This window comes from Podarcis tiliguerta (assembly GCF_965153285.1).
Source record: "Podarcis tiliguerta genome assembly, chromosome: 3".
NCBI lineage: Eukaryota > Metazoa > Chordata > Lepidosauria > Squamata > Lacertidae > Podarcis > Podarcis tiliguerta.
In genome coordinates, this window is record NC_139536.1 from 83,162,097 (window position 1) to 83,188,957 (window position 26,861).

The 26,861-nt window shown below is 41.6% G+C and overlaps 1 protein-coding gene across 6 annotated transcripts in view; it reads right to left on the reverse strand.

Moving 5' to 3' along the window:
• COL19A1 (collagen type XIX alpha 1 chain) overlaps positions 1-26,861 on the reverse strand; it is a 178,937-nt gene that overhangs the window by 137,133 nt on the left and 14,943 nt on the right. For all 6 annotated transcript variants that reach the window (XM_083431524.1, XM_083431520.1, XM_083431522.1 and 3 more), the window contains exons 3-4: positions 19,560-19,628; positions 18,979-19,078 (exon numbers count right to left, since the gene is read on the reverse strand). In XM_083431524.1, the coding sequence (XP_083287650.1) occupies positions 18,979-19,078; positions 19,560-19,628 (169 nt within the window). The remainder of the gene's footprint in view (positions 1-18,978; positions 19,079-19,559; positions 19,629-26,861) is intronic.

Here is a 26,861-nt window from a genome sequence, read left to right on the forward strand (position 1 = left end):
CCACACTGAATGAGACCAAATTAGAGTTTGTGATTAACTTCCGTATTTACAAGTATCAATGGGGCCTCTAGCTCGCTGAATGTCTTCCAGGAAGAGAAAGATGATCCAAGTTGCATTTCCTGAGAGTGAAGTGAGAGATGTTTGGCATTTATGGCAAGACATTTCTTCTTCCAGCTGACACCTACCATCACCTGTCACGTTACAAATAATTTGATGATCAGTGGCCGTGAGGTTGGCGTGAACCTCTGTCCTCCTAGGGTGGGTGATGATGTCTTTAATGCCACCTTAAACCAGGACTCTGAAATCTTAGCCTTTTGTGTTTGTGCTGAGGATTCAACAAACAGAGGCATGATACTCATGGAAAGCTGAAGCTCCAAGGACCGAAAAGAATAATCCTTCTTGCTGACATTGTCAGCAGCAACACATTAAGGCACAGCACTTACAATGTGGAAAAAAATTCAGACAACAAACAAGTGCCCTGGAGAAGAAGAACAAAAGAGCAGCAAGCAGCTAATAAGACCCAGCTGCAAGTCAGTGCCAACGCAGGATATCTGAATGCAAATTCAAATGAGAATCAAGATCTGCTGTCTGCTACTCAAAATAAGGATAAAGGCACAAGGAACTCTTACGTTTATTTTTATTTTCTACTTTTTGTATACTGCTTATTCACAGTCATGTGTAAGCTGTTATTCAGCTTGTTCAAATGTTGTTTTATTTTTTAAAAGGATAAATGCCATTCCAGAACAACTTTCTCAATGCAATCCTCAACATATAGAGGATCTGGGTTATATCCAGAACTAATTAGTTGCACTCAGGCCCTACTTAAATCAACATTAAAACTTAATAAAGACTGAGAGATGTTCCACTGATTCCAGTGAACCTAGGTTGGATATAACCCATTAAAATTAAACTAAACATCTGAAAAACCAGATATTCAATACAAGAATAAAATGCAGCAGGTTTAAAGCATCAGTTGTATTTGCTGTGGGGACTGTTGTGTCTATATTTGGTAGTCCCATGTGTATTGAATGTTAAAATTGTTTCTACTGCAGCAATGTGTGGGCAGACTCTTCAGGGAAATGTATGGGTTTGGCAGTTGCAGCAGCACCATTTATAATGTATTTACTGTATTTTTCAGTTGCCTCATGCAATGAACCTCAAGGTGACGTACAAGACAGCCCCAGGGAGAACTTCGTGCTCTAGCAGTCCTTGGGGTTTACTTCCAGATAAGCTGCATAGCCTGGTGTCAACCTTCAATTTGAATTTGTGCAGTGAACACAAATCTCGGAGAGCCACCTCCAGCAAATCCACCCTGCTCCTAATTTTCCTTCTATGCAACACCCTAACTTCAAAACAAGGACGAAACCAAGAAGTATCACAGACTCAAAAGCTGAATGACCTAACCTGGATATTTGGATGTCACAATCAATTTCAGGACATCACATGTTGCGGGAATACTACAGTAGCGAACAGTATGGGTGGCTCAGATGTGACAAATTGACTCTGAAGGTGTTTTGAATCCAGAAATGTATGAAACCACCAATGCTCCAATTGAATGCAATATGACTCCTGCTGAGGAAATTCAGAAAAATACACAGAGCCATTAGAAACTTACCCACATGGGCAGCATATAACTCATTGAGAAGCACTACTCAACTGAAAGCCAATGTTGATATTGTAGACCAGGCACGTCCAACTCCCAAGTGACTGTGATCTACTCACATTATAAAAATATTGGCTGTGATCTACCCATTTTTTTGACAGGCAAAGTTGTTGAGCTTTCTTTAGGGGAGCCAAAGCTTTTTTTAGGGGGTGAAGCACCAAGCGTCATGCGATCTACCACAGACGCCCAGCGATCTACCGGTAGATAGCAATCTGCCTGTTGAACATGCCTGCGGTAGACCCAACCATAATATGTTTGCTAATATGGTGGCCTAATTTGCACACTGTGCTGATGATATCACATCATATCAGTGCTGATGCAGCTGGATCTGGTATGCTCAGAATTGTCACTTTGGTCTCAGCAACGGTACAAGAAAACGTACACTTTTATACCTAGGTGATATGAAAGGTGATTTTGTTCTGCTCATTACAGATTTCCACACAATATTTTGTTTCCTAAAAGCCCTGGCAAAAATATAGTGACGGGGGTGGGGGTGGGTGGCAGAGAGAGAGACTTGGACAGCTGCAGGTAGAAAACATTACAGTCCAACAACAGTCAGACAAACATTCAACCAACTAATTCAGCAAAGGTACTTGCTACAAACCATTTCTGCCCTCATAGATTCATCATGTGTTTCATTGATTTGCTGTCTTGAGAACTTACTGATGGCCATTTGGAATTTATTTTTAATTTTGTTGTTATCATCATCATCACCACCACCTAAATAACTTTTTTAAAAAATAATGTTTAACATAAAATATTATATTAGTCTAGTAAATTTCTATTACAATTTGGGCAATTCCCCACTGATTTGCAATGCTCCTCATCAGGTCTTGCTTTTCATATATCCCATCTGTATTCAAATAAAGTTTAGAAAAATGAGTATTTTGTTTCCTCAGAACAAACTGATTTTAGCATGTTCTACAAGAGACATCAACCACTATTTATACCTCACCAAGCAAAGTTGGCTGTCTTATTCCAAGACAGGGGTATCAGAATCATCACATTGGACAACAGGTGCAATTGGAGTGTAATTGTAATGGAAATCTGAATAGAAAAGAGAAATATTTATGTAGATTGAATGGTAATTTGGTTGCAATCTAAATAGGTTTTAGCTTATAAGCAGATGAGCTATATACTCATATCATTTAGATGCAATATCATATTGCATCTAAAGGGAAAACACTAATCTTTCTTTCTCGTTGGGGAAAAAAAATTACCTAAAAAACTTCATTCGCTTTTAAAAGGCAGGGGAACCATATTTGAAGGAATGTGCAGGAAAGTCTAAAATGATTTCATTTAAAAAAAAAGAAAATATGATTTCATATCTCAACGGAGAAAAAGTTGTTACAAACTAGAGGCTGTACTATGCTCAGTGTTTGTATACTGAGTGAGGCTCCAAATGTTGTTTTCAGATGATTCACAGCTCTCGATCCTGCATGAACAGAGCTCTATACCAAAAATAATAGGAGTTATGAGCTTGACTGGTTTAGCCTTCAGAATCTGTAACCTAGCCCAGCTCCACATTTTAAGCCTCACTAACGTGATAAGCTTCAGCTCTGTAGCCTCTGGGGCTCAGGGCCGTTTAAAAAACTCTTCTGCAGTGTGCTAATGGGTTTTTAGCTTGCAGGCATGACTCCAGATTTAAAGAAGTTTTAAAAATACTTCACATGATTCAGAAACCTGGAACCTCCCCCACCCTTTCTTCCAGTGAAATACAATTAGGGAAATCAGATAGCATGCGTGCCATTATCCTTCAGAGGGTGGTTGGAATGGATTAGATGCTTCCTATATGACCTAGAAAACTGCTTTGAAAGCCTTCTCACCCAGATCTAATCTTGTGACAAGTACTGGCCAGAGAGAGAGAGAGAACACTTCTGTTACTTAAAGCCCGTGGCAAGAATATACTACTGCAACTTCAGGGCGAAGAAGAGTTATCTTCCTTCCAATAGCTATGTCACACACACACACACACACTCACACACACACACACACACACACACACACACATACACACACACACACACACACACACATACAAAGGGCTAGCTCAGTTGGTAAAGCATGAGACTTAATCTGAGGGTTGAGGGTTGTGGGTTAAACTAGGTGATCCTTGGTCCCTTGCAACTCTATGATTCTATACATTGCATACCCTCCAACATTTCTCCAAAAAATAGCTCAAAAACGTCATTTTTGGGGGGCGATTTTGGAAAAAAAGAAAAAAGCAGCTCAACAACTTTCCTGTCCCAATTTCCACTGTTTGAATTATGGCAATCCTAAATAATAATAAAAATTATTGTTGTTGTTGTTTTATTTATACCTCACCCATCTGTCTGTGTGGCTCCAGTGACACTGGGTAGCTTCAAGCAAATATAAAAATGTAGTAAAACATGAAAACTTAAAAAAACTTCCCTATAGAGGGCTGCCTAAAAACGCAGCAGACACATCCCCCTCACCCCTGCATTTTAACCTGCATCTGCAAAGTGTTGCTCACTCAGAGCAGGAGCAAGAATGTCTTCACCCAACTTGCATGACATTTTGGTTCCCCTACTCCTGCAATCCACCCTCCCTGGAACTCCTATACATGAAGCTGTCATCTGCGCACACACACACACACACACACCGGCTGTCTCAAATACCCACACTATTCTTTCTAGTCAGATTGAAGAGGCGGGGGTGGGACGTGAGGGTGGGGACGACGTCAAACAGCAGTATTTGTCAAGAAACGACAAGATCAATACAGATTGCGGCTAACATGGTGTGAATGCCGCTCCAAAAAATTAACACTGGCTGCACATTGGCTGCGGTGAACGTATCTGTAAATCTGTTAGGATAAGTTTTCGCTCAGGCCTGGGTTTCCTGAATAGAAGGAAGTCCATCCCGTGAGTTTTACATCCCAATTCATCAAAAGCTTATTTCATGTCATGGGAAATAAATTAACAAATTCACCTCAGGGGAATCAAGTTCAAGGTGCACTTCTCACTTACTCAACGACTATTGATCCCATTCTCATGCAGTGCTTCCCACATACATGCCCTACTTTCTTAAAAGATGTACAACAAACTAGGGAAGCAGCTAGAAAAAGTTCATAAATGGTCAGTTATGGGCAGGTAGAATGGAAGTGAGTTTACATCAGAAACAGCAGGTGCTAGGGTTACTATTATTATTATTATTATTATTATTTATTTATTAAACTTATTAAATTCATTCATTCATTTTTATTTCCCCTCTGAATGCATAAATGCACCTGCAAACAGCATTATAACAGGGAGGCCATCAACCTTTCTGGGCCCATGGGTATATTTGGATTTTTTTAAAATATATATATATATATTAAATAAAGGAACTGCTACAAAATTGCTGGGGTGGATGGATGAATGCGGGAAGACCTTGTCACAAAATGGTTGCCATGGCCTGGTGGAAAGCATGCCCAACCACAATTTGACATGCCCAGTCATGCTGTGTGGGGGGGGGGGGGGTCTGGAAGGGAGGCAATCAGGCCAAGAGCAGGGAAAAAAGCAAAACACAAGAGTTGTTGCTTTCCTGACCTGAGAGGAAAGGGGAACAAAACAACCAAGAAGCTAGGCTAACAGGAAGAGCAATAGAAGCAAATTCTAACACACAGGCAGACCCATCTTCCCCAGTAAGGAGGACGGAAACAAACAAGCAGGCAGACAATTGGGATGACAATTGGCCTCAGTAGCCAAGTTCACAAGTCACTCTAAAACATGTTTTACCAGATATTTATGTGCAGGAACAAGACATGGGTTCACATACCCCCTGCTCCCCTCTTCTCCTCCATTGCAGCCAAGAGGTGGCTGTTTGCTTCTTCTTTTAGTTAACCACAGTTTGTCATGTTATCTAGATCTAGAACTGTGATTGACATCAACTATGGTCAGTTTCAAACAAGCCAACTTCCAACTGAGGTTTCTGAAATTGGCTTGCTGAAACCAACCACAATTAATATTACTCACAACTCTGGGTCCAGGTGACACAGCAAACTGTGGATGACTAAAAGCAGAGGTTTCTGAAATCCTCTTGTCAACACAGGATGAGCAGAGAAGAGGGAGGAGGGCAGCACCCAAAATCTTGCTGCATCTTGTCCCTGCTCATGCATGTCATGTTAAACAACTGTGAATAATGCAATACTATCCTTTGCTCCTATTTAAAGGAGGATTACATGAAGGTCTTAGAAGAAGAATTCTGGGGGTAATTGTGACAACACGCACCATGTGGTGCAAGCAGCGCAAGCATATCATGATAGTACAAGTAAGAGATTGCATGATAAACAGCCAACACAAACATTATCCAGATATAACGATCCGCATTACTATGTTATACAAAGCTTTGAATGATGTATGAGAATTCCTGGAAGATGGGAACAACAGCAGCTAATAGGTAAGATGCTCAGAGTATCTCCTGTGATTGTGTCTCTGCTATTATGAACTAGCGGAGTCTTTCAGAGGAAATGTAGTATTCCCTGGCCACTGTCCAGTGAGTCAACCATGGCTTTGATCCAATACAGTTATCTCTATGTCATTGTTCAATACAAGCCAGATGGAAGGATTTTGTGATAAACCTGGCCAAAAATGAGATATATATATGGACTATTAATAGAGCCTTAACTGAGCCAGTGTATTTAATTTCACTTTACTAATTATTTCGTCAAAGAATGTAACAGTAACACCGTTATGAGCCATGACTTTCCTTCCCTGAAATCGGTTTCTTGAATCACAAGGTTTTCTTTTTTTGTTTGGTTTCAGTCAAACTTGGTACAATACCAGTTAAGCTAAAATGTGTGCTGTTGCTTACTAATGCATCTCCATCTATCTGTACACATCCTTTTATGAGTGATACAATCATGCTGGCCAGTGAACATAAAAGAATGGCCTCTCTATTCTCAAATACCAGACTCCAGGGAGACGCTTTAGGCACACATAAGCATATGAAATGAATGCAGCATGCAATTGCAAACTGTTTTCTAACAAGAGCTCCCCACACTGCATACACAAATAGATTTTGAAACTCCCAAAGTGCCTCATCAAGTTGGGCAGCAAGCTTCTGATTACACACACACACACACACACACACCTCTCATGCACAACTATCTGCATGGTTAGGATGGATGCACCACCCCCTGAAAAAATAAATAAATGAATACACAGATTTGCACAAAAGTTTGTGTGCTAATTTATATGTGTATATACCCATTTAAAAATAATTGGTATGATTTTATTAAAAATGCAATACAGTGGTACCTCGGTTTAAGTACTTAATTTGTTCTGGAGGTCCGTACTTAACCTGAAACTGTTAACCTGAAGCACCGCTTTAGCTAATGGGGCCTCCCTGCTGCTGCCACGCCGCCGGAGCACAATTTCTGTTCTCATCCCGAAGCAAAGTTCTTAACCTGAAGCACTATTTCTGGGTTAGCGGAGTCTGTAACCTGAAGCGTATGTAACCTGAAGCGTATGTAACCCGAGGTACCACTGTACAGCTCATCATAGTGGGGGAAACTGTGAACATATAACCAGTTTGCCTGCTCAGTGTGCTCTTTGAGTTCAAGCCTTTGATAGGCTGTGCCAAGGCTCCTGGTTTCAATGGTTGTAGGGTTTTTTTTAAAAAATAAAATAACAATAAACCACTGTAAATTGCTTTTGAGTTGCTTTTTAAATAATCAAGCAAGGTATAAATTTTATATAAATAAATAAATAACCTTAAAACCGTTAGCAAAGTCACTTAAACAATGCAGGTAGAGTCCTAAGAGAAAAGAATCCTGATAACACTTCAGTGTGCACAAATGAACAAAAACAGTGTATAATTTGAAGAGAAGGGAATAGAGGTTTTGTCTTCCCTCCTTCAGGCCTTGTACATAGCAGGGAGACACTCAACAGAGAGAGGAAAGAGTCCATCAGAACTACACAGCCAATCAGGGCACGTGCTGTCTCAGCAAACACCATATCACTCCGCCTGACTGCTAACTAACAACTCCACCCTTCCCACTCCAGGCTAGTTGATTTTAACTGTTAACAACAGCATCACAACTGACCCTTAAGTTGCAAACGGAATGATCCCTGCTGTTTGCACTTCTAACACAAACCAGACTTGGCCAGCCCAGCCCTTCAATTAGAGGACTATCCTCTGTAAAGTAGGGAACATGCACGCCTTATGCATGATTCTCTGGATCCCATCCCAAGTGCAAACTGAGGCCAACGCTGCCAGACGTACAAATAGTCTTATATCGCAATTGAAAGTTGAATGCAAATGCATTGTTGTATACAAACGCAGGATAATTCAGGCTCGCTCAACAGACACATGAGCTGTTTTAGGGACGGCAGAAGAGTAGCAGTGCCTTACATAACCAACCAGTGTGCGGGAGAGTGTCCTAGATAGTTTCCTGTGCTCTAGTGCCTGTTGCATGTTACCTCCTCCCGTGGCAGCACCTAGAACAGGGGTTCAGAGCTTCAGGCCAGAGGACCAAATGTTTCCCCTCCAGCCGTGCTGAATGGCATTCCTCAAGTGCTTTCAGCCAATTTGTATGTACAGTTAAACTGTGCTGCTTCTTTATGCCAGGAGAGAGGATGAGGAATGGGGAAGAATGCCGCATGCGGAAATCTCCGACTTTTGCATGGCTAGAATGTAGCCCGCTGTACAAAGGGAACAGGTACACCTGTTGATCCACCCATTTCACCTCTGGCCCTGCCCACCATCGTATGTGGCCCCCAGGAATGTTGTCCATGAGAGAATGCAGCTGTAAAGAAGAATTCCACACCATGAATAACACCAGCACAGTGTAGGGGGGACAGTAGTGAGGAGAGCAATAGGAATGGGGTGGTGGCTGGGGGAGGGGGGAGGATGCCCAAGCTACCACTGCAAAGCAGAAGATGGGATCCAATGGGTGGGGCGGGGGCACTGGCAGCAGGGGCTATCGGCTAGACCATGCTGAGGGTCATCTGAAAACTGGCTCTGGCCCTTGTTGGCACCACTTTGTGGGAGATCTGCTGCCTGAGGTGGAAAGCTGAAATCAGTGTGGAACGCAGCAGCTGCACTCGTCCCGCAAGTTAGTCACATCTTTAAAATAATTTTGAAAAGGTCTTCTAAGGGCTCATGTTTTCTCTGTTGAACTTTTGGCTACTTTGAATTATTTATCTCAACTGGCAGCTGGGTTTCCACAATTCAGTACCACAGAAAGTATAATATTGGACAGAATGTGTGTCCCCCCCCCCCCCTGCAACTGCTTAATAGATTTATACTTTGTTCAGAGGATGCTCGGGAACATAAGGGCTGCAGAAGTTGGCCCAAATAGTCAAAGGATGCAGGCAGATATGATTTTGTTTGTTTCTGGTGCAACAGCCCCTTCTCCCTCAGCCTTGCAATTTGAGTGACGGAAACACCAACACTTAGAACAGCCTTGGATTATGCCCCTTCCCTGTTCTTTAAGAGGGCTGCTCACTTCTTCAGAAAAGAAATAATAAAACTGCACACCACATACAGACATCCATTTTTAAAGGGGTTTTGTATTTAAAAAATGCAAAACTGTTTTGCAAGTTTGGGCCTCTTGGCAGAAGAGAGCAAAAGAAGGAAAGCAAAAGAAGGACTTTGCCCTCCTTTTACCACTGCCTTCTGCGGGGACCAACTTTTCATCTTATAACATTTATTCGTTTGATAGTTTAAAACTTTATATCTCATTGGATGCCTTAGCAGAAAGGCATGAAATAAATAGATAAATATCACAGGTACCAACCATTTACCACCGTTCACAGCTAAGTTCTGTGTCAAACATCCGGAATCATGTTTTCTACTAGAGCTTGACCTGGAAAGTAAAGTTTGCAGGTGACATCTGAAGGGGCCTCTAGTATCTGCCTCCTCAATTCAAGCCCCCATTTTAATCTAATATGCTCGTCTCTTTTCTCCTCACAGAGACCATTCTGCTCTTTCTTCAAGCTACCACTCTGGAACCAATATTTATGTGGCATCAGGTGGGCTGGGGACTAAAGTAAATAACAGGGTTAGATGTGTACTTCTTATCTGTTCTTATAATCTCTTAAGTTTATTAGTCTCATCAATTTCAAGACTTGAATGACCCTCATGGTCCCTTTCCAACTCTATGTTTCTGTGATTCTACTCCTATTGACTTTTCAACAGTTCATAGGAAACAGAAGATTTAAATGGTACAACCGCCAATATTTTGTAGATTAAAATAAAGGAATATTCTTTGTACTTTGTAGCACCCTTACCAAGGGCCACCATTGTTACACTGAAATGTTTAATTACTGCATTGCTGAATGTACTTCACCACCTATCATTTGCTGCAGTTATATGCTCTGCAGTAATCTGCCCTACACTGGCTTCTGAATAGGACAAACTTGACCACAATCACTTTCCTAAATATATTTATTGTTTGATGTACGGTGGTACCTCCACTTGCGGACAGGATCCATTCCGGAGCTCCGGTCGGATCCCGAGGTTTCCGCAACCGGAGGGACCGCTGCTGTGCATGCATGCGCGCATGGCAAAAACCTGGAAATATACTTCCAGGTTTGCCACTTACATATCCCGAAGTTTACGTAACCGGTGGGATACGTAAGCAGAGGTACAACTGTACTAATTTTGGCAATGTTCTTTTTAATATCACTTAATTAACCTGGTTCTTTGAGTGGTTCACAAATTCTTAATGAAATCATTAAAACACAAGTACAAATCATTAAAATACAAATACTACCAAAATGAAAACACAATCAAAATGAAAAATCAGCATACCCACTTAGCTACTCCAAGGTGCGGCAGCGTTGCAGGCCAGTGCTGCCTCACTCGGTGCTTCCCAATGGGGAACAGCATGCAGGGGATTCCCGGCTGGCAGGGAGCCAAAGCAGCTTCTCCACTGGCCAGGAAGTGTGATTTCAGACTGCCTGCTGAATCAACCAATTGCAGGCAGGCTTTAAGATGGGCGCTTGTTGTGGGATGGGCCTGACCGAGCCTTCATGATTCACTTGGTTCCACTCCTTGGGGTGCCTCTTCCTCTGCATGCAGTTCTTTGCCATATCTCTCTCCCACCCTCTTTATGTATTTTACTTTCTGCACCCATCAGTGTTTCTGTTATGTACTAGAGTTTGCTATAGACAAAGTTGGTCTCTGTATTCAGAGCCAGGGAGGAATTTTTCTTTCAGACCAATAGGCCCTGAGTGGCGTTTTCGCCTACCTCAAAGCTACTGTCACAACGTTTGGCAGTTTAGGCATTGGGTAAGCCTTAGTCATGCCTGGAGGGGAGGTGGTAAACCTCTGCCTGCCCCTCCAAGGGAAAGGGGCATCCCGTTAAAGGAATCCTGGAGGTGTTTCTGTCCAGACGCCCAGGTGGGGGCTAGGGCCGTAGCACTCCTCAAGAAAGCGATCCCTGCAGGAATGTACCTATTTGATGTAAGTCATAGGACCTCCTCTCAGGGTCAACCCCAAGGGGGGAAAAATATCCTGCAGGCAGGCTGATTGTTACAGGTTATACCCAATGCCTTTGCTAAACCTCTTAGACCTGTAAACAATAAAGTTGTGGCCTTATTTGAGGCAAAGTAAGTATGTGTCTTGACTGGTTCTTCTCCGGGTCAGGGTGGCAGGTGGCCACACCTGGGCATGCAAAAAATAAATAAATCACAAAGTAGCATATGATCAACAATATATGATAAAAAATAACACTAAAATCCCGCAAAGGAGGAAGCACAATAATTCTAAGAACTAAAATGCACTAAACCTCATAGTAGTGAAAAAGCTCAGCGCAATCTTCACCTGGTGCTAAAGAGATCCTAACACAAGTGCCAGGCAGGCCAATCTGGGGAAAGCATTTAATAACTGAGGTGCTACCACTGAGAAGGCCCTTTCTCTAGTCATTAGACAGAATAAACTGGAGAAGAGCCTCTAATTAAGACCTTAAGGACTGGGCACATATATGAAGGATATGTATAATATAATATTATAATAAACATGCATGGGTACGTAAGTCAAGATGTGCACTACTCACAATTTGGACATTTAACTTGGAGACTTTGGAGAGAAGGCTGACGTTCACACTTACGAACTAAAAAAAAGAGAACCTTTTGAAAATATCCCCTTCTTAGTAACTCCCACAAAGGCAAATAGGGGCAGGGATTGCAACAAATAGATGTAAGAAAATATAGCCCTTCCACAGTAAATCAGGGGCTGTAGGAGTCCATGGAACTGTCATGTATTCATTTGTAAGGTAATTCCATTGCCTTGACACTGTGAGATTAAGTCTGCAAGACTCCTGTAGTTCAAACAAAAAGTGTCAGATCATGTGCTGAGTGCTCTAAATTCTTAACAGACGCAATAAGACTTCAGTGTGCTAAGCCTATAAAAAATTCAGAAAGCAGCAGAGAGTCTATGATTGGCAGGTATAAAAGCAGAAATCTCTCACCCAGTTATACAGACTTCAAAATGTCCCTGTTAGAATCATTCATTAATTCCAATTACTTATTTACTCAAATCTTTAACAGAATAAAATTAATCAGGATTCAAAAGACGGGCAACTGTGATTATCAACTCAGATGAATGATAGCAGACAAAGATGACACAAACGCATCTCCACACTGTCAACACTCTTGATTCAAGATACAGCTCTCCTATTCTAGTCTTCACTCTCTCTACAGATAAGAGGAGAGACTTTCATTCATGCTGAATGGCATTTGACTCCCTCCAAATTGTAAAATGATTTTATAACGTGGCGAACATTCAACAGAGGATAAGAACTGTTAAAATGCCAACCCTATTACGTTTATGTCCTGTGCCATTTTAGAGCCCAGACATCCTGAGTGGATAAAGTAGAGCACAAAACCATTTTTGTTTATACAAAATTAAAGAAACTTGCTTCTAAAGAGGTGTTCATAAATTTGTCTCCTTCAACCGTGAAAAATACTTTGTGGCAGAATGATAAAACTTGCAAAGAGCTAACCACAGAGAAGTGCCACAGAGACAGGAAGCTTTACTAATTGACCAAGCCTTAATGAAGATCAGGATGGTTGGAATAGCTAAGTGCTTGACTGCCTTTGCTAGAAAAAGTGACAACTTTCACACCCCTGGTAAGTTGCAGATATTTATTTGAAATCCCATACCCATTTTCTTACAAATCCAAGCCTGCTTTTGAACAGTTAAAAAACAGCAGCAATAACATGGGATTTTGCTACTTCATTTGGCAATGTCTGACATGTCTCATTCTGTACCCTTAAGGTGAGAAAGGCTTCATAAAGCCTATCAGTGAAGCCTAAAATGGATCTATTCCAAAATGGTGAGGGCTTTTAAAAGCCATTTCATACTCAGCCACACCACAGTGGAAGCGTGATAGAGCCCTGCAGACTGTACCTATAAAATGTCCTCTCTATGGGGCTCGCTACTCAAATGTACAGACGTGTGAGATAGCATGGAGGACTTCTGAGAATGCTGCTCTGGGGACTTTGGCCCTGATGACAGCTGTGCAAGCTCACATCAACATTTAGGGCATGAAGGCCAGGATGGAAACGGGCACATGATGAAAAAAAGAGGAACCACATTGTCCCACCCACACCAAAACAAAGGGTACAGATTTCCTAATGTATATTTTCAAATTGCTGTTAAGTCATTACTATTGTTGAAATAGAAATATAACTTGCTGTAGCGGGGGGAATGTCGTTGCTCCTATGCCCTGCTGCTTTTAAGCTTCCGAAGGCATGACCACTACTACCAACAGTGGGTGGAATTCAATGCCACCCTCTTCTAGTTGTTCCATCTGCGCAAGTGTAGCAGCTTGCCAAGCAGAACAGTTTCCCCTCTCCTCCCACTGTGTGCTATTCTGGGGTTTCTCCCAACCCCGAGCCAATTGTGGGAGGTGGGGGCACACATGGGGGGGAGAGGAAAGCCCTGTTGCACAAGAAATAGTCCTTTGCAGGGATTCAGATGATGGGGCTAGTTAGGTGAATCAAGGGTTAAAGGCTAAGGGACCCCTGACCATTAGGTCCAGTCGTGGCCGACTCTGGGGTTGCGGCACTCATCTCGCTTTATTGGCCAAGGGAGCTGGCGTACAGTTCCGGGTCATGTGGCCAGCATGACTAAGCCGCTTCTGGAGAACCAGAGCAGCGCACGGAAACGCCGTTTAATTTCCATATTTCAAAAACAACATGATTTTTCAATTGACTTGCCTAAGAACCAGGACAAAGCACTGTCTTTCAGAAATTCCCTCTGGACGTCCATGTCAGCCCTAGATGAATCCCACCCAGTGTGCTGGACTAGAGGGAGGTTAGTGAGTCCCTCAAGACAAGAAACTGAGTACAGTGGTACCTCGGGTTAAGAACTTAATTCGTTCTGGAGGTCCGTTCTTAACCTGAAACTGTTCTTAACCTGAGACACCACTTTAGCTAATGGGGGCCTTCCACTGCCACCGTGCCACCACCGTCCGATTTCTGTTCTCATCCGGAAGCAAAGTTCTTAACCAGAGGTACTATTTCTGGGTTAGTGGAGTCTGTAACCTGAAGCATCTGTAACCCGAGGTACCACTGTACAGTCAGAGGTTGAGTCTGAGCCTCAAATACAAAACCACATGTTTGATTTCACCTTAGCTATTGCAACAAGACACACTGGCCAGCCGATGGAGTAGCAGCAGCAACTGCAGGAAGGAGGAGGAGGATAAGGAAGGGGGAGCAAGGCAACAGGACTGCCGCTGCCACTGTCCTTGACATAGGAGGCTGTGTCTCTCCAGCCCCTAGTTGCCCATTCAGCTGGCCATGCTGAATAAAAACAAGAAGGAGAAAATGAGCCAGGTCAGGCCTGAAGAGAAGGCGGCATCTGGAAGAGATCCTGGGCAGGCACTTCCCAGAAGTGATGCTGAGGTAGAATGGAAAGTCCCTATTTTCATCTGAAAATGTTGGCATATATGCCCTTCCCCAATGATGTGGGGAGGGAGAGAAGCATTCTGCTGATCCTCATGAGGGAGGGATCTTTTTTCAGATATGTGAGACAAACTAGATTTTCTCCAGAACAGCACTTCAGATAGAGGGCTTCATGTAAAACAGGTTACATGGCTGCCGTATTTTAGCCCAAGGTCCTACAACAGTGTAATTTTTTTTGGGGGGGGGGGACCCAGCAGAATGCAGATAAATGGTCTAAGCAGAATATGATTGATTATAACTTGAATATCTAACTAGAACAATTTTAGGCCTATTAGAATCTTACATGGCAACCTGACATTAAAGCAGTGCTTTAAGGAAAACTGTTCTGTTTCAGAAGTTTTCATCAAATAGGGAAATACAAAAACATACATATTAAAGTAGTAAATAACAAGAATATGCTGCTGGTTCCATGTACACCATGGAGTTATGTGCTTCTCAAGCAGCTGTTCCTTCATTCCACATGGTAAACAGATTTTGAAACACAAGAAAGGTTCATAAATGTTTTTTTTCATATGGCAGGCATTGAGGGGGGAAAGTAAGAGTCTGTTTGCAAATCATTAGGCCTACATTAGCTGCCTAGATTCTAGCCACAATGGGCACCCAGTTTTCATTTCAACTCATGTAAGAGCTGCATCCATAAAAAGTTGTCTCCTGCACATAATACATATGCTAAGCAGCATCCTAATGAACTGTACACCACAAACATTCTTGGACACATGAACTCTTCTCATTCACTATTTTATTGAGGGGAAAATCCATAAGAATGCCAGTCCCTCATAAAAGAGGGAATTTTCTGTTGCGGAAAATGAGCCTTGTTGGAAATGTCCATAGTATCTCCCTGTTCTGCTACATAGGCTTACTGAATGGAGAAGAGTTACCGACAAAAAACCAACAACCCTGAGACTTTTACATCTATTCAAATAAAGAAGAAGAATGTAGGGTCAGAATTGGAATTATTTATTTCTGGCAAGCGTTTTGCTATTATAACGAAACAAAAAGAATACGGCCCTCTCAGCAACAACAACATTAATACAACAATATAGATCATCCAACCAACAAAATGTAACCAATCATTCAGCCTACAGAAAACACACTTAATGCCTAAATTTTTGTTGTTCTGCTTTGACAATCTAGGAGACACTTCTAGATCTTAAAATTTCAGTGAGGGTGCCATTTCCTGTCTCCTCTTTTCATTGGTCCATTTCCCATTTATTTGTCTTTGATACAGCTCCTACCCTTTTGTTACTACAGTGGTGCCTCGCAAGACAAAAAGAATCCGTTCCGTGAGTCTCTTCGTCTAGCGGTTTTTTCGTCTTGCGAAGCAAGCCCATTAGCGGATTAGCGCTATTAGCGGTTTAGCGGCTATTAGCGGCTATTAAAGGCTTAAGGGATTAGCGGATTAGCTGCTAAAAGGCTATTAGCAGCTTAGTGCCTTAGAAAAAGGGGGGTGGGGAGCGGGGGAAAAAACCCCAGGAATCGCAAGACATTTTCGTCTTGCGAAGCAAGCCCATAGGGAAATTCGTCCTGCGAAGCACCTCCAAAACGGAAAACCCTTTCGTCTAGCGGGTTTTCCGTCTTGCGAGGCATTCGTCTTGCGGGGCACCACTGTATTTCAGTTGGGAAATCACAGAGAAATCAAAATCTGAGCAGCAGTTGTAAAATTAGTATTTTCTTTTCTTTTCCAAGAACATAAGATGAGCCTGCTGGATCAGCTCAATGGCCCATTTAGTCTAGAATCCTGTTTTCATAGTGCCTGACCACTTCACCTGCAGGAAGCATGCAAGTTGGATGTGAGTACAACAGCCCTCTGTCCACCTGTGATACTTAGCCACTGGTATTCAGAGGAATAATATATCTGACAAATATCTAGTACTATTACAGTGCAAGCCTGTGGATGATTGCTGAGAAGTTCCTAGTAGGCATATTTAAAATTATAGCCTTGAAATGTTTAATGGCGTCCTTCCTCTTAGCATCCCAGAAGAAGGCAAGAAGACACTGAAACACTGGAGGTACCACACTGTATAATGAAAAAATATTTTCCTTTAAACATCAATTTGAGGCTTTGTCCCCTTTTGGGGGGGTCAAGTATATAGGCTATCCCCCCTCAAATTAACAACCTTGCACTGCTTGGACGTGGCGGGCAACAATATGTAACGAAGGTACCAGGCAAGCCTCTGTAACTGAGGCACTTTCATACATACCCAGGGCAGGGAGCCAGTGAACCAAATTGGTACCATTGTATGGAAGGAGATGGGCTATAAACTATTTCTTCTGCCATGGTCCAAATCCAAATCATGAGCCCTGTGCCTGCTACATGCAATGGAAGGAAAGATCTCATTGGCACCAACAAGTCTATTCTGAGTAAAACCTAGTGGACTACAATCCTGATAGATTATTTAAGGCAAAAATGTTTGTTTAGGGCATGGGTAGACAAACCATGGCCCGGGGGGCCAGATCCAGCCCAATCACCTTCTAAATCCGGCCCGCGGACGGTCCAGGAATCAGCGTGTTTTTACATGAGCAGAATGTGTTCTTTTATTTAAAATGCATCTCTGGGTTATTTGTGGGGCCTGCCTGGTGTTTTTACAGACCCAGTGTGTTGTAGTGGTTAAAAGCGGTAGTCTCGTAATCTGGGGAACCGGGTTCGCGTCTCCGCTCCTCCACATGCAGCTGCTGGGTGACCTTGGGCCAGTCACACTTCTCTGAAGTCTCTCAGCCCCACTCACCTCACAGAGTGTTTGTTGTGGGGGAGGAAGGGAAAGGAGAATGTTAGCCGCTTTGAGACTCCTTAAAGGGAGTGAAAGGCGGGATATCAAATCCAAACTCTTCTTCTTCCTTACATGAGTAGAATGTGTTCTTTTATTTAAAATGCATCTCTGGGTTATTTGTGGGGCATAGGAATTCATTCTTTTTTTTTCCTTTTCAAAATATGGTCCGGCCCCCCACAAGGTCTGAGGGACAGTGAACCAGCCCCCTGCTGAAAAAGTTTGCTGGCCTGACCCCTGGTTTAGGGGGCTTCAGTCCATGAAAGCTTATTATATCTATGCTACTATTCAAGGCAGAAAAGTCTCTGTTCTTTTTCCACAATGCAGTAGAGAAACTGTGTTAAGATGGCCACACTGCCAGGGGGTGGGGAAACTTATTTCAATAATGAAACCCTAAAGGGATAGAGAGAAGAAAGTACCTCACCCAAACTCTGTTCCAGACAGATATACTAAAGAAACCCACTTCCTTCTATATTCAGCTTGGAAAAGCACCGTATTTACAACTACATTGATAGCTGCAAGCCTCATTGAAAAATAAAATGGCATCCCTCATCAGAAGTGGCACAGCATAGTTTACAACTCACTCATGCTATAGCTGAATGAGTGAAATGTAAGGGGATATCTGCCAAGCTACTTGACACTTACAAGTCAGCTTAATCAGATACTCTTTCGCTTCCTGTGGCGAGGAGACCAATGTTCTGCTACTCACAGCGTATACCCAGAGTCTATTTACATATACTAAGAGAAGAAGACGTGATCATACAAGTCATATTGCATCTGACTATGCTGCTGTGTCTAAAGCCACAAAATCTGACACAGTGCAGGAAGTGAAGAAGGCAACAAAAGAGATTTACTGAACACACAGGACCTGGGCAATGGAGATAAAGATGTTCTAGTGGCAGATGTCTACATTCCTAGCCTTCTTTTGTTACAATCTAGCCTGATTAAATTGCTGTGGCAGCGATTAAAAAGGATGTGCAAGCACACATTATGGGAACATGCTCACCACCAGAATCCACAAACTCTAAAACAGGGTTCAAAAAGAGAGAATAAAGCAGGTTTATAAAACTTTAACAGTGCAAGGCTTTCGAACTGTCCATTCTCACAAAGTACAACTGAGCTGAACTGAAGCCAGGCAAAGGATGGGCAGCAGAGAGAACAAAAACAACCTGAAGAGTACTGAGGAAGAGAGAATACTGAAAACTCCCCATTTCAATGGTCATTCACATGGAAGCGTTCTACATATCTTTTAGGATATTCTGGATAATTAGCATATAAATCCATTTTATTTCCATCACCATTTAATGTTGATGTCATTGCTTTTATGGGAATAAGACACGAAGACTACCTAAAGTTCCCCTCAAAACATCTTTCTTTCTTTCTTTCTTTCTTTCTTTCTTTCTTTCTTTCTTTCTTTCTTTCTTTTTGAAGCTTACAGGGCTGAAACAATAAGTAAAATCCACAGAAACACACAGTTCATCATTGCAGAAAAAGAGAAAGTGGAAATTCACGCAGAGGTACACAAATGAAGAGACTGGTGGAAAATAAAGAAATTTAAAAATACAAGCCAAGTAGGATACAGAGAAATGTTTAGGGATTCTACATGGTTATACAATGATAATGTATTACTTACTGAGAGTCTCTGATAAGAGGTGCATTCCCCAACTTAAAACAAGGCTTTCCAACTCCACATGAAGTCTGCCTCAAAGAAAAGCTTTGGGTTAAATCAAAACCTGAAAAATATGATAGAGTGGAATCATTTATTGTTCATTTAATGCAATTTAACAAGGCTGGAGAAAATTATCGATTTTGTGCCATAAGCTTGTCTGTTTTGCTAGACTAACAACTGACAGGCTATTTCAAATCCCACGGTTTTGGTCACAGAAATGTCCAGATCTCATTTTCTCCGTAGGAGGAATATTAGCATGAAATTCCCCTAGCACTTGACTTGGCAACCTCTGAGGAATTCACTCGCTGTTTCCTTTTGCCATCTGAATGAATGAAAATAAAAGTGCTGCTTGTCAGAAATGAATGCTAACTCCGTGCTAATTATAACAACCATGAATGGAAAAATAAAAGATGAATGTAAATGACTTAGCTAGGACTCTCAAAAATAAAATGTTTTCCTTTAATGAAAACACATTTCTCAGAATTAAATGCACTCTTTGCTGACATACTCATCTATTTATTTATTTTTGCTTAAGGAAAACTCACCTGAAACATCAAGGTTTTCTTGGTAGCTAAATTGATGTCCTTCTGTTTTCAATACTGGGCATGGAGTAGCTATAAAAAAATAAAAAATGCCCTAAAGCTTTATAAAAAAATATACAGACTGTAGTATTTTTCACTGCAATAAAAGTAATATTAGCATTGTAAAAAATATCACGATGTTTAAATGCAAAACTGCTGTTGTTTATTTATATAGAGTGCCATTAATGAGCCTGACACTAGGAAAGCACTAGGGTCCATTTCGGAAGAAGCAGGCTCACTCAGAGATGAATAATTTGGGTCTCTGTGTGCAATTATTAATACATGTTCACAGGGTTTAATTATATTAATCTTTGCTACCTCCGAGACTTTAGCAAGTAGTGGAAGAAAGACTGAGACATGCATAGTACTGCACAGGTGGAACAGAATTTATTTATTTTGTGGGTTGTCCCTTCTTCAGATGCTTCTTCTGTTATAAAAATTGGCTTATTCAAATAATGTTTTGTCCTTGGCATATCTCTTCGTGAATTTTAACAGCTTTTGTGCATGTGTTTGCGTATACAGATATATTGTTTTCTTTGTTTTTTATTCAAGTCGTATGAGGCTGCATTATACCTTTACATCACATTACTTGTGACGAACTGAACAAGGATTATTCCAGAATGTGTCAGGCATAAAATAATTTATTAAAATATCTGGATTTCCTTCCCCTCTCCCCCACTCCTACCATACACTTTATGGAGTAACAAGAAAACAACAGATCATCTTGAATACCACTGACACAATTAAATCTGCAAAAGTGGGGAAATGAATTTAGTATCAACGTCATGGAAGAAAAAATGATATACAGTGGTACCTCGGGTTAAGTACTTAATTCATTCCAGAGGTCCGTACTTAACTTGAAACTGTTCTTAACCTGAAGCACCACTTTAGCTAATGGGACCTCCCGCTGCTGCCGCGCTGCCAGAGCCCAATTTCTGTTCTCATCCTGAAGCAAAGTTCTTAACCTGAAGGACTATTTCTGGGTTAGCGGAGTCTGTAACCTGAAGCATATGTAAGCTGAAGCGTATGTAACCCGAGGTACCACTGTACATTTTCAATAAGCTAAAAAGAATAAAAGAAAGCCCCTACAATAATATTCCTGTTCAGGGCTTAAGCCAATCTGGATCAAGAGCCTTGTGCTAGTCACGGGGTTCACAGGAGGAATGTTTCTGGAGTAAAGTGAGGAAGCATGTCTTTAGATTTCCCATTCTCCTTGCTGTGCTAGACAGTGCTAAAGGGATCAGTTTGGTGATTGGCTGCCAGCCGCAAACTTCAGCACTTTATTGCTAAATAGGAGGCTTGAGTGGTTTGGGGGTGAGAAAGGGAAACTACAAGTAACTCGCAACTTTTGTGCATTTAACTTGTGCTCATTTACCTTACGCACATGGCAAAAAATAAAATAAAAGAGGCAATAGGGTAGGGTGGGCATCCAGCAGTGGAAAAAACCTTTGGCAATTCCACCCACTGTTCTGATTACCGTATATGTGATTTTGGCTTTATGCGCTATCCCCAGAACGTAAGCCCTAAGTAAGTTGAGAGTTGCCTATATACTCAATATTTTATTAAATGATGCAATCTAAAGTGTGTTCCTAACACAATAAAATGTTGACTTGTAATGTCACTCAGTAAGACAAAGCACAAACATGGCCATGAAATAGCAAACAATTCAATTACACTGGAGGATTAAGTACAGGCTTAGCTATCTCACTGAAATAAAAAGGAGAGAAAAACTGTTGAAATCTGAGTTAACATCAACAAATATTTAGTATTAATTTTAAATTGTGTTCTCCCCTTAAAAATATAGTAAACATTTGAAATAAGAATAAAAGCAGCTAAGTGGATCACAGGAGAAATAGCCAAACATAATTTACTGTGAAGACAATTGCTGTCATAATGTTGTGTTAACATTCAACATTGCTTTTGGAGAAAACATTAAATAATATAATAAAGGTTTGTTACAAAAACTACCTCGTTAAGTTATTTTACAACAGGGGTTGTTTCAAATATGCTAACACTCTCCTATAACAGCGTTCCAACCTATGATTCAAATTCAGTTTGAAATAACTTCTTTTAAAAAAGGCAAAGTGTTCCAACATATAATGCTAATTCACAATTTGAAATCACTTTGTTTAATAATTAGCCTAACAAAACAGGCTACATTAAATTAACTTTTGAGGATTTAATGATCAGTATTCTACTATTATATAAAAACAACTCCTCAACATGTCAGTTTTCAAAGACCTTAACCCCTATATACATGAATCACAAAATCCAGGCTGGGGGCACTGATCCTACCCAGGCCTTTTAAGATCTCAGACTGCAATCCTATGCATGATCAATGGTCTTTCTTCCAAGTAAATATGCATAGGGACATGCAGTCAGTTTCCCCTGCCTATTCACGTTCATAGTACTAATTCACACTTCTTATTTTGCAGCCAGATGACAGAACATTCCCCCCACCAACAGTTGAGTCACACACATGCAATTTTGATGTAAGAGCCAGGATCTCAGTGGCTGTGATTTGCAATTCTACAATGACATTACCACAGCAGCATGGTTTTGGCACTCACTCATAACATTGCTCTCACGTGTTGCTATGAGAGAGAGAAAAGTTGCTGAAGGTAATATGTTAGTCAATGCTTAAGAGGCATTATATATTAATTCTATAGATATTTCCATGTCTAGTCTGTGCACAGACTGACACTTACTAGCTGACATTACACCGCCACAACAATTTTCAGCATCAAAATATTGCTTGAAGGAGCGGCCACCTGAGAACCATTTGAGTCAACGGCTGGCCTGCTAATTTAGCGCAGATGGAATCTGTATTGAATTTAAAATGTGAAGCCCCTACGAAAGAGTGCCAAAATAATATTAGCAGGGACTTTCCAAAGTGTCACAAGGTGCAAAGGGATGAGGTATAGCATAGCAGAATGTGATTAATGAATTCCAAAACCAAAAGAGGAAAAAGTTGCATTGAAAATGGCAAGTATTCCAGATGTTTCCACATTCTCGAGGTAAACAGAAATTAAACATCTAGAAGAGATCGCTCTTTCCTGTTTTAAATTTGGGCTTCCCCCCCAAAATTTTTTTTTGGGGGGGAGACAGAATGCTGGAGGTTTTTATAATGGGGAGAGAAGAAGAAGAGGGAGTCCTATTGCACAACACCGGATGTCACTTTCTGTTGTCAGGAAATTTTGGCTGGTTTTTTTCTTTTATTCTTTAATGTTGGTTTAATTATTATGTTGTGAGTTCAGGGGTGCCCCCACTAAATTCCTGGGTGCAGCAGGAGTTAGAATTTAAGCAACACTTGGAGTTGTAACCTGGGGGCCAGACATGCGATTTAGCGAGTGTTAAAATATAAGACAGGCCAGCATAGCAAGTTCAGGAAATCGCCTGGGAGAAGAGCCATCGAGGAAAACAAAAGGAAATGATGGCCTATGAAGAAAAGCCAAGGAGAGGGGACTCTATGGCATATGGCTCTTGGGAGGTGCCCTACCCCCAGCTCTGGGATAGTTAGCAGAGAATTTTTTTAGGACTGCAGTTGGGGATGATGTGGGCTAGAGGGAAATGTTCCAACCTGTAGGTCTCAGCAACGGGGGAGGACAGCATGCTTGTTTCCTCTTTGGAATCCGAGGCAGCAGATATGGCAGAAACAGGAACCTCCAGGGATGTCAATGCTGAAAGCCCCTCAACTGTAGGCTCGGGTTGTATATTTGTATAAATAAACCATATATAATAATGTCACCACAGTCTCCACTGTGCCTCATTTCCAAAGGGAACACAAATCCCGGTTGAGCACATAGACTCCCTGCAATCTCACACTGCTCTGAGATTGGGCTGGCATGTAACAATATCATATTATAATGCTGTTTTCTGTAAGCCACCTAGGAATTTTTACTGATGGGCAACCACGTATATTTATTGGATTTATATGGCAAATACAATTTATATTCGTAAATAAAATGTTCATTACTTATGGGCTAATTTAATGCAGCCATTTCCAAGGGAATGGGGGAAAGACTGAAGCAAACACTGATCAATAGCTCTGCTCATGTGTTTACTTATATGAAGGGGTGTCACAAGTTTGAAGAAGATGTGATGTCATCAAGGCTCCAAGTTCCGGGAAAGCCTACGTACATAGGCTTCCCCTCTTCAGATGCATAAATAATTTTATTTGCATGCCACCATTCAATAGTTAAAACCAGTGCTTTTTAAAGAAAGATGGGTGCTGGTACTCTTATAAAGTAAATGCCACGCTTTTAATATTTGGGAAAAATAAATCAAACATTACTCAGCCAAATTAAACAGTTGTCACCTAAATCATAATCAGATCTTAAGTACACAATAAATTAATATCAGAAACAGCAGCAACAACCCCCCAACAAAACCCCCTAAACAATATCCCAGCCCAAGAGCCTAATGCATGGATGGCAGAACAAGGAACGATGTGTATCACTGGGGCCAGAAGCATGGCTCCAGAGCTCTTTTAATCACATGATGCCACTTCACATGAGTAGCACATGAAGGAAGCTAATGTCAAAGAATTATCCAATGACATTAGCATCCCCTTCTTTTTTATCTATGGAGTAGCCCACATTTAGAAACAAAAGTAAGGCCATGTCAGATTGTATCCTAGATATTATGAGATACGCAGCTTGTTTTGCGTGCGAGTGTGTCAAAATTCCACAGAGAAGGTACATAATGAGAAGAAATCACTACATTGTTTAAGTTGAACTGACTCTTTTCAACATGCTCCCATGTTTCCATGGCCATCCTCTGCTCTGTTCATTGTGCACGAACCTCTCTGCTTCCACTTATTAAAATTCCCTCCATACACTCTGTAAATGTTCTCTAAAGCCTGACACTGTGTTCATATAAAAACGCTTTCATCCTTGAGCTCATCGTTTAAAAAAATGAACTCTAAATGAAAGAAAGATGATGCTACTGTCACTTGTTGTGCCCAAGTATCAGCCCATCTACTGTGAAATACTCTTTTGTCTAAGCCTCTCCCCGCATCTTGCTTGTCTCCTATTCTACTCCCTAGAAGGCGTGATATCCTCACTCCGACTTTTGAGCACGCCAGGTTCTGTTCTTTCTCCACTATTTCTTTCCCTCCTAAAGCCCTTCATCTAACCTCATCAAAGCTATTCTCCCAGTACCATGGAGAGGACTAGATCAGGTGACCAGGGCTACAACATAGCTGCTTAGTGCATCCCACCAGTAACCATGTGAGGGAGGCAGTCATCCACGTGGTTGTGCCTCTAGCCACATGGTTGTTAAAGGTAAAGGTAAAGGTACCCCTGCCCGTACGGGCCAGTCTTGACAGACTCTAGGGTTGTGCGCCCATCTCACTCAAGAGGCCGGGGGCCAGCGCTGTCCGGAGACACTTCCGGGTCACGTGGCCAGCGTGATATCGCTGCTCTGGCGAGCCAGAGCCGCACACAGAAATGCTGTTTACCTTCCCGCTAGTAAGCGGTCCCTATTTATCTACTTGCACTTAAGAGTGCTTTCGAACTGCTAGGTTGGCAGGCGCTGGGACCGAAGAGCGGGAGCGCACCCCGCCGCGGGGATTCGAACCACTGACCTTTCGATCGGCAAGCCCTAGGCACTGAGGCTTTAACCCACAGCGCCACCCGCGTCCCACACACACATGGTTGTTATTATAGCCCTAATAATTATTATACCTCAATGAATATTAAGCAACAACAACAACAATGAAATGGAGGAGTTACAATAAGCTTGAGGCTACAGAATATGACCTTTCAATTCCGTTGCAGAACCTGACCTTTATTTGAAAGTCTCTGATGAACTGGGCTTAGAATAGAACCACAAAGCAACAAAAGTGTGGACCACACACTGTATATTCCACAACACTTAAGCAATAGAGCTTTGGTCTATTGCAAGACCCTGGCACGTTAACATTAAATTATACACACTTCACTGAGCAATTTTCAGAGGAAGAATTTTTTTGGGGGGGGGGTATTTTTTGTTATTGAATCATCACTGCCTTTTTCAACTTATTTTTTATTCTGCATCCCATACATGACTGCAGCCAACATTTTTTAAAAATAACATGGTAGAATGCAAGTAGTTCTTAAAAGCTGGTAAGTGCTCCTTTTTTAGTTGTGTTTTAAATATACATAACTCTGAGCTACAACAGTCAATAGGCCATGAGGGGGGAAAATACTGGGTCCTAGAAAAGACTGTCATTCATGTATCCCTCCCTCTCTCACTTCATTTGCTCCAGTTCTACACTCACCACACAAATATATAATGAAGGGATCACTAAACTCTGTGTCGCTTCTCCATAGAGAAAATAGCTGTATGCACAATCTATATCCTGGAATCCGTAAGTGCCAGAAGAGAGAGAAGATATGCCCCATTTGCAGCTGGAGGGCTCATTCTCCTTGCCTTTTAAGACCAGGAGAGGAGGGGGGAGAACAGCTATCTTAAGACCTCCGTTGGAAAGAGCAATATGGCTGCATTGTCTCTGCTATGCATCCTGACCTTAACACAAGAACAGTCACACTGTGTGCCTCTACCTGCCGCCACAGACCGTTGCGTTGCACCATTGTGCCAACCAGCGTGGGCAGGAGAAAGCACATATTAAATGCTGGCATTCAATTAAGATTAGCCTTCCAAGCAAAATATTTAGAACTACCATATCATAGGCTGCACTTTACATCTATGCAAGGCTGTCCTGAATCGTCTGCCGCTAGGCCATAAATAGAGTGTGAGCTGTAAGAACTGAAAGTCCTGGGAACATTAACTTTTACATGACACACAATGTGAGGAGTTCAACTTGTGTACAGTCAGTGTCTGAGTACACTACTGAGTAATTCTGAATGTAAATGCCCAAACATACATGAATAGTCCCACTGAAGTAACTAGAGGAATTATTCATTGTGCTGCTTTAGGAATAAAAATGAATTCGAATTATTAGAAGGAAATTACCTCAGTACAGTTGTGGGAGTTGTGAGATTTCACATGCAACTGAATGCCATATAATAATTACACAATATTTTTAAATAAAATAGATAAGAATTTTCACTGTAAGTGTTACACTTGTCAGGTTTTAGAGGAAACAAAGCATGTGAGGACGACGTTCATTTTACCATTGGGGAGACTAGATTGAAAGGACAGGTTCTTGTACATTTCAGAGTTTTGCAGAAGAGAGAATGTTGCCCTGTCCAGCTTGTCATGCAGGGATGATAAACAGCATTTGCCGGCATTCCTTCTTCCACAGAACTAAAGGAACTTTGC